The sequence below is a fragment of the Neofelis nebulosa genome, chromosome 7, assembly GCF_028018385.1.
Source record: "Neofelis nebulosa isolate mNeoNeb1 chromosome 7, mNeoNeb1.pri, whole genome shotgun sequence".
NCBI lineage: Eukaryota > Metazoa > Chordata > Mammalia > Carnivora > Felidae > Neofelis > Neofelis nebulosa.
Genome location: NC_080788.1, coordinates 73,556,832 through 73,573,803, shown reverse-complemented (window position 1 = coordinate 73,573,803; position 16,972 = coordinate 73,556,832). Strand labels below are relative to the sequence as shown.

Genomic DNA, 16,972 nt, shown 5'->3' with positions numbered 1-16,972 from the left:
AACCCAGAAAAAGAGAAAAACTAATCCAAAACAAGCATAAGGAAGGAAATAATAAAGGCAAAAAATAGTGAAATTGAAAATGGAAAAACAGTAAAAAAAAAAATCAATAAAACAAAGAGCTGGTTCTTTAAAAAGATCAGCAAAACTGACAACCTTCTAGCAAAATAAGGGAAAAAATGGAGAAGACATGAACAGGTTAACTAAAGATAGGGCATCATATGTGATTGGTTAGGGGCGAATATCTGCCTTTTTCCAATTGGTCCCGTGTTGGATGGACTTCCAGAACACGGTGCTAAGTGAAAGAAGCCATGTATGAAGGGCTGTACAATTCCATTTATGTGAAATGAACAGAATAAATAAACCCTTAGAGACAGACTGCAGGTGACCAGGGGTTGGGGGAGGGGAGAATGGTAAGCAACTGCTTTAATGGGTATGTGGTTTCCTTTCCGGGTGATGACAAGGTTTTGAAACTAGATAGAGGTGGTGGTTGTACAACATAGTGGATGTACTAGATGCCACTTAATTATTCATTTTATTTTTTATTTTTTTTTTTTTTCAACTTTTTTTTTTTTTTTTTAATTTATTTTTGGGACAGAGAGAGACATAGCATGAACGGGGAAGGGTCAGAGAGAGAGGGAGACACAGAATCGGAAACGAGCTCCAGGCTCTGGGCCATCAGCCCAGCCCAGAGCCTGACGCGGGGCTCGAACTCACGGACCGCGAGATCGTGACCTGGCTGAAGTCGGACGCTTAACCGACTGCGCCACCCAGGCGCCCCTAATTATTCATTTTAAAAGAATGAATTGTTTGGCCTGTGAATTAATCTCAACAAAGCTATTATTGAAGTTGAAGTTGATAAAAATCTAAAGATCAAATGTAACTTCAGATACATATGTGAAGATACGTATATGCGCATATATATGTATACATACTCATAGATGTGCATATATACACATACATATGTGTGTGTACATATATAGATCAGGTTTTGCATAGTTAATTGCTTCTATCTGGGAAAAGAGTCAATTTAGAAAGCCCCTCGATGGAGAAAGATTCCTCAGCTTCAAGATAGGGCACGTGGGTGGAGCCCCAGCTGCAGAGTTTGGGTATTGGTGCCAGGAGCCTGTTGTGCACTGTGTCTCTTATAGCACAGAGGTAGGTGGCCGAGTCGCTGGGCTGAGAAGCTGCAATGTGTAAAGCACTGTGTTTTGACGGTTTATCCAGCGAGGCTTTAATTCTTCCACTTGTTTCTTCTCTCTGAGCTGACTGAATCAACAACAGAACTGTGAGTCCTTTGCCAGGGTCCTGCCTAAACCACTGAAGGGAATAAAAAGTGCTACCAGTGTAACTGCAGTTGAGAACCACGCTGTCTCCCTCTTGGACATTCAGAGCTTCCGGACTCTGCATCACCTCCTGTTTACTGCTCACCCCTGTTCAGAAAGAGAACACCGAGAGAGGGACGGGTTGGCGGCTAACCATTCCTGGGAAATTACTTCCCAATTTACTTTTTCAGTCTACATAGAACATCACACCGGTACAGCCCCCTATCTTTCTTTCTCTTCCCTGAGGAGAAACGGCTCAGGATCTGTCTGTTCTTTGCCCATTTCCAAATCCCTTTCACTCACAGTCCAGTTGTAACCAAAGGATGAGCAAACTCAAGGATTTGTCCATTCCTTCTGTCACTTAGAGCCACTGAGAACTCGTTCTTGGGTCTGTAATACTGACAAGGGCTCAAAAGATAAAGAATCTGCTTTGCTACCTTATATGTTCAAGCATCTGTAGGAAACAGGGTGAGCCCAGCCAATCAGAGACAAGTCATATGCTCACACGCACACACACTCACCCGCACGCACACACACACTCACAGGCACAGATCTGCCAAGAGTAGGAGGTGGAAATGGAAACAGTGCCATCTCAGGAGCCACCCCAGCATTGCCAGAGAAATAGTCATTTCTCCTCCTCTTCCTGAATGACAACAATGTTTTAAATATCAAATGCACCGACTGCAGCAAAATCCACGCATAGAGAAAAGTGTAGAGTATAAATGCTTATACCAGAAAAGAAGAAATCTAAGTTTTTACTATATAGTTGTAGCTGCTTTCTTCAGATTCCTATAACTGCTGCCTCCTCTTGCCACTTTAGTCCAGAAGTGCTGGTTGCCCTTAACTCACACTTTCTTGAAAAATCCTTTTATATCCTTTCTCGCCCATCAGATGGCAAAGACTTAAGAATGATGAATAATATTAATATTTCGTGTGTGTGATAATGTCAGGATATGGGTGCTCATCTCTCATAGCAGAACTGTAAACTAATTAAGGTTTACAAGGGTTATTTACCTATTACTGGATCCCAGAAATTCCACCTGCCTGAGAATTCTTTTCCAGAACCACCCTTAAAAAAATATGTATAAAGTTGTATGCAGCAGCAAAAAAAGTAGAAAAATTTAAATATCCTTCACTACAACTCGTCAATACATTATGGCACATCTATATTAGGATACTATACAGTTATGGAAAGGGATTAAACTTAAATTTTCTGACTTGCAGAGAATTCTCTGACGTTCAGTCAAATGAGAGTATTTTACATCTAAGTGTGGTCCCATTTATGTCTTTAAGCAGTATGTTTATTATGAATATGTATTTAAATGAGTCGAAGCAGTTGAAATGTGCTCACAAAATGTTCACAGTAATTGAGAACTTGTGAGGGACAAATCAAGGAGGGTCACTTTCTATTCTAAATGCATAAAGTTGCTTTAATATTTTTTTAGTTTATTTATTAATTTTGAGAGAGAGAGAGAGAGAGAGAGAGAGAGCATGAGCAGGGGAAGGGCAGAGTGAGAGGGAGAGAGAATCCCAAGCAGGCTCCGTGCTGTCAGCGCAAAGCTGACATGTGGGGCTCAAACTTGAAAACCACAAGATTGTGACCTGATCTGAAACCAAGTCAGAGGCTTAACCAACTGAGCCACCCAGGCACCCAAGTTGCTTTAATATTTTAAACTATTAAATCTTCATTTATAACTTATTTAATCATAAAAATAGAGAACATAACAGCCATCTAGAACAATAAGGAAAACATTGAAATAAATATACTAATTGTTTCTTTCTAGCAAACTTTCAAAATTCATTCATTTCTGAAATGCATATGCTACAGTTGGAAAATTGAGGGAACCCAGAACCCTTCTTTTTCCTTATTTTTTCTCCTTTCCTTCTTCTTTTCTTTTCCATTTTCCTCCATGAAGCTCATGTTTTATGTGTAACGTCCTCTTTAAATAGAGGTTATCTCCCCTCCCCTGCCAGAGAAACAGGTGTACAGCATTCTGTCCCACTGTGCATCTCTCACAATGCAGTAATCCACAGTGGTATTTTCCAGGGAAACCTGGTGCAGGTTCAGGGGACTGGAATTTCTGTCCACAGGGATGGGTGGTAAAGCTACTTTATTAGTCACATTGTTCTTTAAACCTGAAATCAGATACTATGGGCCTTGGTTCTAAAATTGTATATATCAGATGATGTACTCTTTTCCTCTAATGGTGGGGTGGGAACAGAGTATGCTTACTTCTTGTCTTTCAGAACTTTCCAAGGAGTTGGGCTCCGTGGTCGTAACATTACATAATCCCTAGGAGTGGAAAAACATAAGATTGTCTCCACACCCCCAAGGCAGACTTTTAAGGTCCAGGTATGGTACCTCTTAGAAGTTTCCTCTATGGGGCGCCTGGGTGGCGCAGTCGGTTAAGCGTCCGACTTCAGCCAGGTCACGATCTCGCGGTCCGTGAGTTCGAGCCCCGCGTCGGGCTCTGGGCTGATGGCTCGGAGCCTGGAGCCTGTTTCCGATTCTGTGTCTCCCTCTCTCTCTGCCCCTCCCCCGTTCATGCTCTGTCTCTCTCTGTCCCAAAAATAAATTAAAAAAAAAAAAAAGTTGAAAAAAAAGAAGTTTCCTCTATGAACCCCATTCTCTACTTCAACTTTCTCTCCTTTCCATCCTACAGAAAGAGCAAAATGTGGCAGGAATTATCTAGACTCACTTGTCAAGAGCCAGGATGCCATTGCTTTCTCTCATTTTCCTTTGGGCTCACTGAATATAAGAAATTCTTTATAGCAAAGAAAGCTCTTATGTGATCACAGAGGGTTATGGGTTGAATTGTGTCAAAATTCATATGTTGAAGTCTTAATCCACAGAACCTCAACATGTGATTTTACTTAGGGTCTTTTCAGAGGTAACCAAATTAGAATAAGGTCATCAAGATGAGCTCTAACCCAATACGGCTGGTATTTTTAGAAAAGGGGAAATCGTACGCGAAGACTTCATAGGGGAAAGATAAACGTGAAGAGACACAGAGAGAAGGTGGCCATCTACAAGCCATGAAGAGAGATCTAAAATGGACCCTTTCCCAACAGGCCTCAGAAGGAACCAACCCAGTAGACACCTTGCTTTCAGACTTCTAGCCTCCAGAACTGTGAAGCAACACATCTCTGTTGTGTAGGTCATCTGTGGTCCTTGTTATGACCGTCCTAGCAAACTGATATACTCGATATGACATAGTCCCTCATACTAAGGATGTGACTTCCTTGCAGAGTATACAGATGTGATCTGACTCCTGCTCTAAGTATGGTTGAGTGAAAGACAGGAAGACAAGTGAAGGCGGCAGGCCCCTCTTCCAATTCCTTGGTTTCAAAGACCATTCTTTCCTAGGTTCAGGATCTGCAGCATAGACACCTCCATCGTCCTCAAACTTCAAGTGGACATGAGAGTCCAGGGCCTAGAATTCAGCCTCTGTATTGGAACCTGGACTGGGGGAGATAGGAGGACAGGCACTTAGCAGGTGTCACACTGAGGAATCCCAGACCATTGGTCAGCCAGTGAGAAAGTAGCTTGGTTGATACACTTCCCTGGTTTAGTTATGTCCCTGGAATAAGGGTGAAAACATGACACAGGCATCCACTCTCACCCAGGGTTTCCCTTGAGAAGTAGTTATGAATTTTCAACTCTAAAAGGATGAGTCAAAAAGAGGAAAATAAGAATTGTAAGGACAGCATCAACTCAGAATGCTTTTCTTACTGCGTTTTCACACTCCAAGAGAAAGAATATATTTTACCACTGATCTGATGAGGTGGGGAGCTCAAAGAGTTTTCTTTACGTTCAGAAAAGCCACCAAGTGAAAAATAGTTATGAGAGGACTGAGAAAGTTCATCTAAATGACAAGAATGAGTAAATTAGACTCTGATGCAGAAAGTGACATGCTCAAAGTGACTGGGCAGGTCTAAGATCAGATCCTAATCTAGAAGCCAACTTTTCTGATTCTCTAGTCTCCTCAAATACTTCCAGGGATCATGTATCTGTAGGGGTCGGGGGTGGCATTTAGAGACTTCACATGTTGGTATAAACAAAACAAGACACATGGAATGGCACCCATCTTTATATTCCACAAACCCTGCTCAAACCCCCCCCGTTCTGTGTGTATGTCTCTGGTCACTGACAGAGTTGACCTCAGAAAAGAACAGGAAGAAGAAAAAAGAATAAAGGCTCTGTAAGAAAGGAGAGAATGACCTTGATAACTTCCTGCTATCTTCTCAAATTTAAGAGAACTGAATGAAACAGATTGAGTAAGATAATTTCCTTCCCACCAAATAAATAAATAAATTCTACTTTTCTCTATCACTATAAAAAATGGTCAAAAATAGATTATTTAGGCTTGAAAATGGCACAGCCACTTTCCCGTCCTCCTCTGTCATCCTATTTTGAGTGGAAAGAAAACGTTTCATAATGGATTGGGACAAAGCCAGGAATCGCTGAATGTTGGAGGCTATGCACAGACTGTTCTGCTTCTAATGAAGAGAATAAAATATATCATTTGTCACAGTTTTTGCAGAGCCTCAGTACTGAATGTTAACCAACCGCTTTCTGCCCCAACTGATCAGGGATGTTATTGACAATGGAACATCCTCCTCTTGTGACTAAAGACATGAAGGCCTTCTTCCCATGCCGGGCAAGTCCACCAATCTGCTCTAGTAAAGTTACTTTACAGACGTGGACGAGGATTGCTTAGATGTGCTTATGACATCACAGAAGAACTTCAATTTTGGTCATTTGTGGTTTCAGAATGATCTCCACGTGGGACAGGACAATTTTTGCAATATTAACAGAGTTTTTGCCTTTTTTCATTTTTAAAAAACCACATGATCTTTCCTCCATTCAGGCAGTGGGGTGACTGGCTCATCACGTCAAGAACAGGACATACAGCTGGAAAAAGAAAATAAAGATGCCTTTCTTGCCACTTAATTGCAACAGTTTCAGCCCTATAGGCATGTGAAAGGATCTGGCATCAACTGTAGATTTAGGGGATGATACGATGATATAACACAAGTTTACCTACTGAGACAAAATCAACATTTTCTAGGTGGAGCAAACATTTTAATAAGGGGAGAGGAAAGAGTATCAAAGACTACCAAAGAGGCTTAAATCTGGACGGGTGCTTTGGAGGGACGCTGGATCTTATTCCCTTAAAGACATCATGGAAAGAACCCAGCAAAGCCTCTGGGCCATTTTCAGTTATTAAACAAATCAAAGTGCAGCCTTCTTTATATCTTCCATTGTCATCTCTCCTTTGCTCTCTGAACTTGAGTTTTGACCCCTGGCTACCAGAAGGTCAGCTTGGCCTGCTCTGTTCACTTCCTCCTGCTTTTTCCAGATGCCCTCCATGGGGGGCGGGCAGGCATCTGGATGGAGAGCACCAGGGAACCCCGAGGGGCCTCCTCAAGGCTGGGCTCTCCCCTCCCTGAGGGTCCCCACTCAGAGGCACTCTCAGTAGCCTCTCACTCTCTCTTCTCTCCCGGCCGGAGCCCTGGCAGGACAGCTCAGGCCCTGCTGCCTTCAGCAGCGTTACTTGCTCAGGAGAACACTCACTCCTCCTTACCGTGCCTAATGGAGAAACTCAGGCAGCCCCATTGACGCTCCTCCTCAGTCCACCATCTTTCTCCAATTTCCTTATCTTCTATTTAGGCAGGTGTAAAAATAGATCACAGTCTGCTTCAGAAGCAGATATCCAAACACAGAATGTCATGCAATTTTCCTTTTTGTTTTTTATTTTTCAGGTGACTTTGTTTTTAATAGTCATTTTGGGCGGGGATCTTGACTCCTCAAGTGACTTTTGGGGAAAGGGGAACACTTTTTCTCATCTTGGCTCTTCCCATTCTTCACATCAGCTAAGTGGGGGAAGATTGGGGTTTGGAGGGTACACAGACTGTTCGCTTTCTTCTTTTTAAATCCTAGAGGGAGTGTATGGCTGCAAGCCTTTCTTAATAGAAAATGGTGGTGGATGCATAGTGATTTTTTTTTTAATTTAATTTTTTTAATGTTTATTATTGAGAGACAGAGAGACACAGAGCCTGAGCAGGGGAGGGGCAGAGAGAGGGGGAGACACAGAATCTGAAACAAACTCCAGGCTCTGAGCTGTCAGCACAGAGCCCGACGCGGGGCTCAATCTGGAGCCTCTAACTGGAAAAAGGATATTTAATTCTATAGGTGACTCCAAATAAAGATTTCTCATTCTTCAAAAGACAACATGAAAAGATATACTCATATAGTCCTATAATTATATTTTATATAAATATATAATATTTAACCTATAGATTATAAATATATAAATATATATTACATATTCCAATAATATTAGGAATAGTAAGAATGTTCCATTACTATTAGGTAAGTTTCAGGGACAAAATTAAATAATAGGCCTCACACCAACCAAAATTCACCATGAATATCAGAAAGGAAAGCCAGGCTAAGAGGATATAGCTGAAGATTAAACATGGTCATGAAATGATTATGAGTCATTTTGTGGTCTCTACTGGAGATTATTAGGAGAACTCTAAAGGCAGACATTAGAGAATTATTGTTCTATGTTTGGTAATAAGCATGTCTTTATCAGTGTTATAACCAGCTCTCTTCAATATGAAGTTACAATGTTGTAAAGAATCCTGAGAGAGTAAAATGATTAGAATAAATAAAATATATTTAAATTTTGGAACAAAGGAGAAAATATTAAGGAATTATGGCCTTTAAGATATAGAAGGATTTTGGGGCACCTGGGTGGCTTGGTCGGTTAAGCGTCCGACTTCGGCTCAGGTCATGATCTCACCGTCTGTGAGTTCGAGCCCCGCGTCGGGCTCTGTGCTGACCGCTCAGAGCCTGGAGCCTGTTTCAGATTCTGTGTCTCCCTCTCTCTCTGCCCCTCCCCCGTTCATGCTCTGTCTCTCTCTGTCTCAAAAATAAATAAACGTTAAAAAAAAAAATTTAAAAAAAAGATATAGAAGGATTTTAATTTTTAATTAAAAAGAAAGAATGAATAAACTTTTATCCATGATGGAGAATGGAATAAGTTGTGGCCTTTTTTTCTGGTTAAGTCTACAACCAAAGGCTTGTCTATCTCTTAACTCTTCTCTGCTGCTTTTCAAACCATGGATGAATTTCCTTTTGTTGTTGCAAAAAGTTACTACTTTTTTTTATCATTAAAAAAGAGATGGGGCGCCTGGGTGGCTTGGTTGGTTAAGCGTCCGACTTCGGCTCAGGTCATGATCTCACGGTCCGTGGGTTCGAGCCCCGCGTCGGGCTCTGTGCTGACAGCTCAGAGCCTGGAGCCTGTTTCAGATTCTGTGTCTCCCTCTCTCTGTGACCCTCCCCCGTTCATGCTCTGTCTCTCTCTGTCTCAAAAATAAATAAACATTAAAAAAAAAATTTAAAAAGGAGATGATCTGCTAACTAAAATAGGATATGGCTTCATCAGAAATAAGGTGTTAGCTGCATTCAGGCATTCCAAGGTGGGGTTCGATGTTCCCTAAGCACCTCTCCTCTAAGTTAACCCCCAATACTTGCAGGTCTGCATCACCCATCCTCCTGAAATCCAGCGGTCACCCAACTGCAGTGTTTTTCAAAGCAAGATCTCCAGTCATTTGAACCCAAATCATCCGTGACTCCCTAAAAAAAGTGGCCCCCAACCTCATGCCAGACCTATTTACTCCAAATCTATTGATCAGAATCAGATCTGCATGAACTGAGAGATCATGACCTGGGCCGAAATCAAGAGTCGGCTGCTCAACCAAATGAGCCACCCATGTGCCTCCAGATCTGCATTTTTGAAATAGAGTCTCCGTGTGATTCTTAAATGTACAGAAGATTTGAGAAGTACTGTCCAGTTGGTCAACAGTGGAGCTTTTACTTTTTTATTTTTTCATCTCATTTTATGAGGCCTGAAACATTTACTTTATATCAGAAATTTCTTCATCTTTAAACATACCTAAGCCTCAGTTTCTTCATCCAAGGATGCATTCATTTTACTTCACGGGTTTTGGATTATTAAATGAGTAAGTAGAGTGGTAGGCAATGGACTTGGCATATGTTAAGCATTCAGTAAGTGATAAGACGCTGGTGACAATAAGGATGACAAAATGAGGGCAGGTTGAAACAAGAATCCCGTCGTACTTTCCTGATTTCTTTACCTGAATACATTGGGCAAACTGGAAAGCTATAAATACATCAGGCTAAAATTGAACAAAACCAGGTGATGTGGATAAAAGAACACTTCTGTCTCTCTCCCTAGATCAGGAAGCTTCCACTTCTGCCTCCCTTGTTTCTGGGCCTTCCCTCATCCCCTCCGCACAAAGGAGCTAATTCTGTCATTCAAAGTCCATTTATGAGAAGGACATTAGTCATTGCTCTAGCTTACTTTTTTGAATTTTTTAATTTTAATTTTATTTTTAGAGAGAGAGAGAGGGAGAGAGAGTGTGTGAATTGGGGAGAGGGGAAGAGAGGGAGAGAAAATCCTAAGCAGGCTCCATACTCACTGTGGAGTGGGATATGGGGCTCAATCTCATGACCCTGGGATCATGACCTGAGCCAAAATCAAGAGTCAATCACTCAAGCGACTGGGCCACCTAGGCACCCCATCATTGGTCTAACTTAAAAGGCAGACCCCCAAACTCCACTCATTCTGTTTATGTCCCTTGCATTTTTAAATCTTTGCCTACCAGTAATAATAAACAGATCTAAGTATTCCCAGGAAGCCAGCCCTGCCCCTAAAGCTGGCAAATAAGGCAAGGAAAGTAAATAATAAAGACTGAAGAAAGAAAGAAAGAAAAAGAGAAAGAAAGAAAGAAGAAAGAAAGAAAGAAAGAAAGAAAGAAAGAAAGAAAGAAAGAAAGAAAGAAAGAAAGAAAGAAACTTTCTTCTTGGAGGCAGCATGATTATGGATGTAGAAAATCCAAACAAATTCAGAAATGATTAGAATTAACTACTTCATTTAGCAAGTTCAGTGAATCTAAGGTCAATGCATAAAAACCAGCTGTATTTCTATACATTAGCAACAATTGGGAAATAAAATTTTTTAAATTGCATGGAATCTCTTATACCTGAGTGTAAATCTGACATAGAAAGTGCAAGATCACGGCACTAAAAATTAAAACCATTGCTTAGAGAAATTGAAGTTGACCAAAATAAATTGATAGTCTATATTTATGACCTGAAACTCAATATGGCTAAGATATCAATTCTCCCCAAATTGATCTCATAGAATTTAATGCAATACCAACCACAATTGCAACAGAAATTTTGTGGAAATTGAAAAGGAGTTAGAATACAGGAATTGATTCTAAAGTTTGTGTGGAATTGCAAAGGACCCAGAATAGATAAAATAATGTGGAGAAGAACAAAGATGATGGGAAAACACAACGAGCTTCAAATCTTCCCATAAAACTACACTAATAAACACATTATCATATAGGTGGAATGATGATAGACAGTGCAGGAATAGACCTAAACATGTATGATCACTTGATATGTGACAAAAATGTGACTGCAGTTCTATTAAGAGAAAGGATGATCTTTTCACTTAATGGTTATGAAGCAATAGGAACACTGACACCTATTGCATATTATTACAAATATTGATTTGAGTTGGAATAGGTACCTAAATGAAAAAAACATGTCCAGGGGCACCTGGGTGGCTCAGTTGGTTAAGCCTCTGACTTCAGCTAGGATCATGATCTCACAGTTCGTGAGTTTGAGCCCCACATCATGCTCTCTGGTGTCAGCACAGAACCCACCTCAGATCCTCTGTCTCCCGTTGTCTCTGCCCCTCCCCCACTCCTTCTCTCTCTCCCTCTCTCTCTCTCTCTCTCTGTCTCTCAAAATAAATAAATAAACAAAAAAATGTCCATGCCTTGAAATAGGCAAAAATTTTTCAACAGGGCACACACAAAAAAATACTAACCAATATGGGAAAAAATGATTAGCTGGACTTTATTGAAATTAGGAACTTCTGTACATTAAAGGACATCATTATGAAAGTGAATAATCAAGCAGTGCATTAGGAGAGAATCCAAGGTATATAATTTTGACAGGAGCTCATAGCCAGACTATATAAAGAATGCATGTACATGGATAATAAACATACAAATGAGCAAAAGACTTGAATAGATACTGGACAGAAAAGAACATCCAGATGGCCAATGAGCATATAAAAAGTGCTTAGCATCATTCTTCAGGAAAAGCAAATTAAAACCACATTTTTATGAGATAACACTAAATATCACCAGAATGACTTAAATTAAACATATAAAGAAAACTCATACCAGTTCTTGGTGAGAATATGGAGAACCTAGAACTTTCATACTTCATACTTCACTCATAAGATTTTAAGTTGCTTCAATCCTTTGGAAAAATGTTTGCCAACACTAAAGCTAATTATATGCCTACTCTATGACCCAGTAAGTCCATTCCAGTGGAATTACACAAAAATAATAAGTTCATATGTCCACCAAAGACATTTAAATGAGTATTTCTAGGGGTGCCTGGGTGGCTCAGTCGGTTGAGCATCCGAGTATTGATTTTGGCTCAGGTCACAATCCCAGGGTCATGGGATCGAGTCCCACATCGGGCTGCAGGCTGAACATGGAGCCTGCTTAAGATTCTCCTTCTGCCCTCTCCCCCACTCACTCTATTTCTCTCTCTAAAACAAAGAAAACTTAAAAATTAAAAAAATAAATGAATATTTCTAGCAGACTTTTTCATAATGGCACCAAAGTATAAACAGTCCAAACAACCCGAATGTCTATTTCAAGGAGAATGGATAAATACATTGTCGTATATTCATACAAAGAAGCTACCCATCAATAAAAAAGAACAAACAACTGGGCACGCAGGGCAACATCAATGAATTGCAAAGACATTATGTTGAGTGAAGGAAACCAGATTTGAGAACATATACTGCATGATGCTGTATGATTCGAGTCATGTGAAGTTCAGGAATAGATGACAGAAATCAGAATAGTGGTTACCCAGGGCAGAGAGTAGGAAGAAGGGCTATCGAATTTGCAAAGGGCAGGTGAAAATCTTCTGGAGTAACAGCAATGTTTGATATGTAGATCTGGATGGTATTACATTGATACAAACAAGTGTAAACTCCCCTTGAGCTATAGGTTGGAGTTTTGTGCACTTTATTATATATGTTACAACTCAATTACAGAGAGAGAGAGAGAGAGAGAGAGAGAGAGAGAACAAAGTAACAGCATTTTAAAATATTGAAGTAAATGTCAGTACCAGCCCTTGAGAATTAAAAGGTCCATCAAGGAGGCAGGACTGAAGTAGGTGGAGGAGTGCTTTTGATTTTGTACATATATGAAGTATGATTTTGTTTAAAAAAATAACACTTATTTTTAAAGATAAGGGAAGAGAGACTGCTGAGAATTTCAGACAAGATGAGGACTGGAAACCAACCACTGGTTTTATCAATGCCAAAGCCTTGGACATGAAAGCAAGAGTTTCTCTTGGAGTGATGCTAACAGAGGCCAGATTCAAGTGGAGGTGAAGAATTGGCATTGAGGAAATGGACGTAGTCAGTACGAACAATTCTTTCCATTAAGTTGGTTATTAAGGAGAAGAGAAATGTAGAAATGTGGCTGGTGGAGATGTGGCCTTCAAGAAAACTATATTAAAATGGGAAAGATATGGGGTGCCTGGGTGGTTCAGTCAGTTGAATGCCTGACTTTTGATTTTGGCTCATGATCTCAGGGTCCTGGAGTTTGAGCTCCGCATGGGGCCCAGTGCTGCCATTGAGGAGCCTGTTTGGGATTCTCTCTCCTTCTCTCTGCCCCTCTCCTGCTCATACACATGCACTTTCCCTCTCTCACTCTCTCTCTATCTCTCAATAAATAAACTTAAAGGAACTAAAAGGAAAAGATTCGCTAATAGAGATTGACCAAATTATTATAAGAGAATATAAAACTTTTTTTTTTTTTAATTTGGGGGAAGAGTGTGTATTCCTGGGCAGGTTCTTTTCAAGTGACCCAAGACTGGAAACCAAGGCCATCCATATCACAGCTGTCCTTTCTGTATCCATGTGAGGGAAGCTTCAGGCTGTTATAAAGAGCAGACAGACCCAGGAACACACAAAGAGGACTGTCCAGGACACCAGGACAGAATGAACAGTCATCTGTGCCACCTGGCTACATCAAGAGATTTTGTTCTCCATAGGACCACTTGGAAAGGCTGTGAATTCTAAGTAGGTACTTCTTCGAGGAAGAAAAACAACAGAGATGTTGTTGATGTCCAGAGCTCAACTGCAGGTTTCTGGTTCAGGCTGCAGGTGCCTGGGAGCACGGTGTCTCCACAGCACAGAGGTAAGTGGCTGAATCTTCAGGTTTAGAGGCTGTGATGTGCAGAGAACTTCCCTGCTTTAATACTGTGGCTTTTAATCTTTCTTTCTGCTTTTCCTCGTTAACTGAATACAGGAGGAAGAGGAGTTCAGGGCCTTTCCCAGGATTCTGCCTAAGCCACTGGAGCCCTGTAAACAAGCTGACCGTGTAACTGCAGTGGAGGCTGACATTGTCTCCCTCCCGAAGTCTCAAGGTCTGAGGGCTCTGCTTCACCCGGTCTTCTCCATGCAACCCTGTTCAGGAAAACAAAATCAGAAGCGATGCAATGACTTTGGTACAGTAGTTTTGAAAAATTCCGACAAGACACCTGTGTGAGCTGAGACTGAACCCCTATCCCTTCCCCCCGGCTTTGGATAAACGTGTCCCTGTGGTTCTCGCCTCTTGCCCTCCAACTTACAGCCAAGCTGAAGCCACAAAACTATGAATGCACACTCCAGCACGTTCCCCATCCTGACATCTGTCTGAGTCTTGGTACAATCCGTAACGATTCCAAACCTTCTCTGAGGTGCTGTCTCTGGGTCTTTGCTTTTGTGCTCTGATGCAGGAGAGAGCCTTTCTGTTGGTGGCTTAGCCAATCAAAACTCAGTTTCATGCTTTTCAAGTTTCAAGAATTCAGGAAATGAGAAGAATGGAGCCACCGCCACCTCCTGGTCACAGACACAATCTCACAGTACCCGCCTCATACTGCCCTACAAAGAAAAGATTGACGGAAAGATTATATTCAACGGGCATAGTGTCTATGAGGTTCAAAGTTATAGTCAGAAAAGCCATCTCTTATTTACACTTTTAAAAGATTTTTTAATGTTTATTTTCATTTATTTTGAAAGTGAGAGAGAGAGCGTGTGCGTGGGCGCGCAAGAGTTGGGGAGGGACAGAGAGAGAGAGGGTGAGAGAGAATCCCAAGCAGGCTCCAGGCTGTCAACACGGAGCCCAACTCAGGGCTTGAACTCAGGAACGATGAGAACGTGACCTGAGCTGAAACCAAGAATCCAGTGGCTTAACCAACTGAACCACTCAAGATGCTCCTCTTGTTTACACTTTTAATTGTTTTGTTGTTTCTTGAATGGCCTTTAAAGCTAAACTGGTACCAGAGGTTATAAAAGAGTTGGTCCTACATGTAACAGATTGTGTTTCTCTTTAACATACACAAGAAACTCAGCAGGTGACACTTTAAAAGGACTAGAGCTCGAAAAGAGGGAGATCAAATAGGGTGTAGCTTCATCTGGAAACCCCACTGAATGGAAATAGGGAATATAAGAAATCCATGTCTTCAAATAATTTTATGCCTAGCTACAGGGACCAGGTGTGACCAAAATTCATGGTCACAAACATGACAGATCTTTGGAGGGTGGGAAGGAAAAGCGTAACATGGGGAAAAAAGACCTCTCCACTTCTAGACCTCAAAGGGATCAGAAAGTCACTGCGTGTGTGTTGGGAGAGAGTAACTATTATTTATGTACAGCACATTTTATATAAGTAAATAACATACAGTAAAAGTAAGTCTTCCTTCCTCACTTATCTTTCAGTACCACAGTTCATCCATACAGGTGGCTCTTCCTATGATACACATGCATTCACTATTTTTAGACAAACCTATACACTCCAGGCCCTGCTTTGTTTATTTTCCTGCCAGAGTCCAGTCCAGCAGGTCCAGGGGTTCCCGAAGGATGAACAGCGTGGGCGAAAAAGTGAAAATAAACTAAAACAAAAATAAAAATGGACACAGACAACAGGAGTGTGTTGGACTGCCCGCTTTATTGTGGCAAACATGGCATTATATTTGCTAGCAATTTCCTCATAGTGTGCATCATCTGTGTTTTCTGGCATTACCTAATTCTAAAATTGTTCCTTTGTGTAATCACCCATTAAGGAATAACACGATTGTTTTCTTGTAATGTTCCCTCCTGCACTTTGCTTAGTGATTAATTTCTCTCATTGTTTTCATTATGTATCTACATTTATCTACAATCTATAAAGCATCTGCTTTGCTGTTTTCATGAAAGGTCATTTATCTCTCAACACCTCAAGTGGAACAGTTGCAGGGACATGACCTCTTAGTTGTTTCCCTGAACCATTCGTGGTTTGAAGAACAAAAGTGTTCGCCTCTGTCTGAGGTTCCAGGAGGGGGCCAAGAGGGCCTTAGAAACCCGTACCTTGGGGCGCCTGGGTGGCGCAGTCGGTTAAGCGTCCGACTTCAGCCAGGTCACGATCTCGCGGTCCGTGAGTTCGAGCCTCGCGTCAGGCTCTGGGCTGATGGCTCGGAGCCTGGAGCCTGTTTCCGATTCTGTGTCTCCCTCTCTCTCTGCCCCTCCCCCGTTCATGCTCTGTCTCTCTCTGTCCCAAAAATAAATTAAAAATGTTGGAAAAAAAAAAATTAAAAAAAAAAAAAAAAAGAAACCTGTACCTTATACATTCTCAGAGAGACAATGCACCTAGGAACTAATGAACCATTCTGTACCTTAACCGACTAGGTTCAATCATCATCTGGAATGCCTCCTGGGGGCCAAGTGGGCCTAGGGGTTGGAGTGACCTGTGCCCATAGATACACTCCTTAGTTACCAGAGTGGAGCTTTCAAATCCATTTGTTCCTTCCTTGGCTGGGAAACATTTGACTCTATCCTTCCTTTAGGTAGAGGAGTCTTCATAGGGGGTGGCAAAGGCTAAATGTAGGGCCGCACAATTTCCTTGCGGAACCTTATTTCTTTCCCCAATGGTTGTTTTCCCAGGGGGCCTGTCGAGGGCAATTCCCCAACAGACAACTCCCCAGGTACTTATTATTAAGGCCAAATTACATAAAAGCGGGAGTACAAGAAGCTTCACTGTCCGTGGGCTGCCCTGCAGTCCTGATCCATCCACCGCCCGGGCCCTGCCATCAGGCTGGTTGGATAGCTCGGCCTCCAGCATTTTCTCCCATGCAAAATGGCTACGTAGCATACCCTTGCACAGACAAATCATATTTTACTTAAGCAGTTTTGTATTTTTGCAAGTTTAGATGATTTCCAGTCTTTTACTGTCACAGATTTTGCTGAAATGAATTTCCTCAAAGAGGTTTGCCAACATGATCCAGTATATCAATAAAAATTATTGAAAGTTATAAAAGCTACAAAAAAAAAATCCATGCATCTTTCATTTAGTAAGTATTGCCAAGACGCCTTTAAATAAGCAGTAGTAATTTACATAGTTACAATGTATCAGCATCTGTTTCTCCATTCCCTTGCCAGCACATTATATAACTAAACTGTTTTATCTTTCTTAATTTAATAAGTGAA

At 41.3% G+C, this 16,972-nt stretch overlaps 1 gene segment (V, D, J or C); it reads right to left on the bottom strand.

Moving 5' to 3' along the window:
- Positions 1–784: 784 nt before the first annotated feature.
- On the bottom strand, positions 785–1,731 carry LOC131516912 (T cell receptor alpha variable 21-like). The segment is given in 2 exon segments: positions 785–1,430; positions 1,626–1,731. Coding segments are annotated over 2 exon segments (480 nt in total).
- Positions 1,732–16,972: the final 15,241 nt, after the last annotated feature.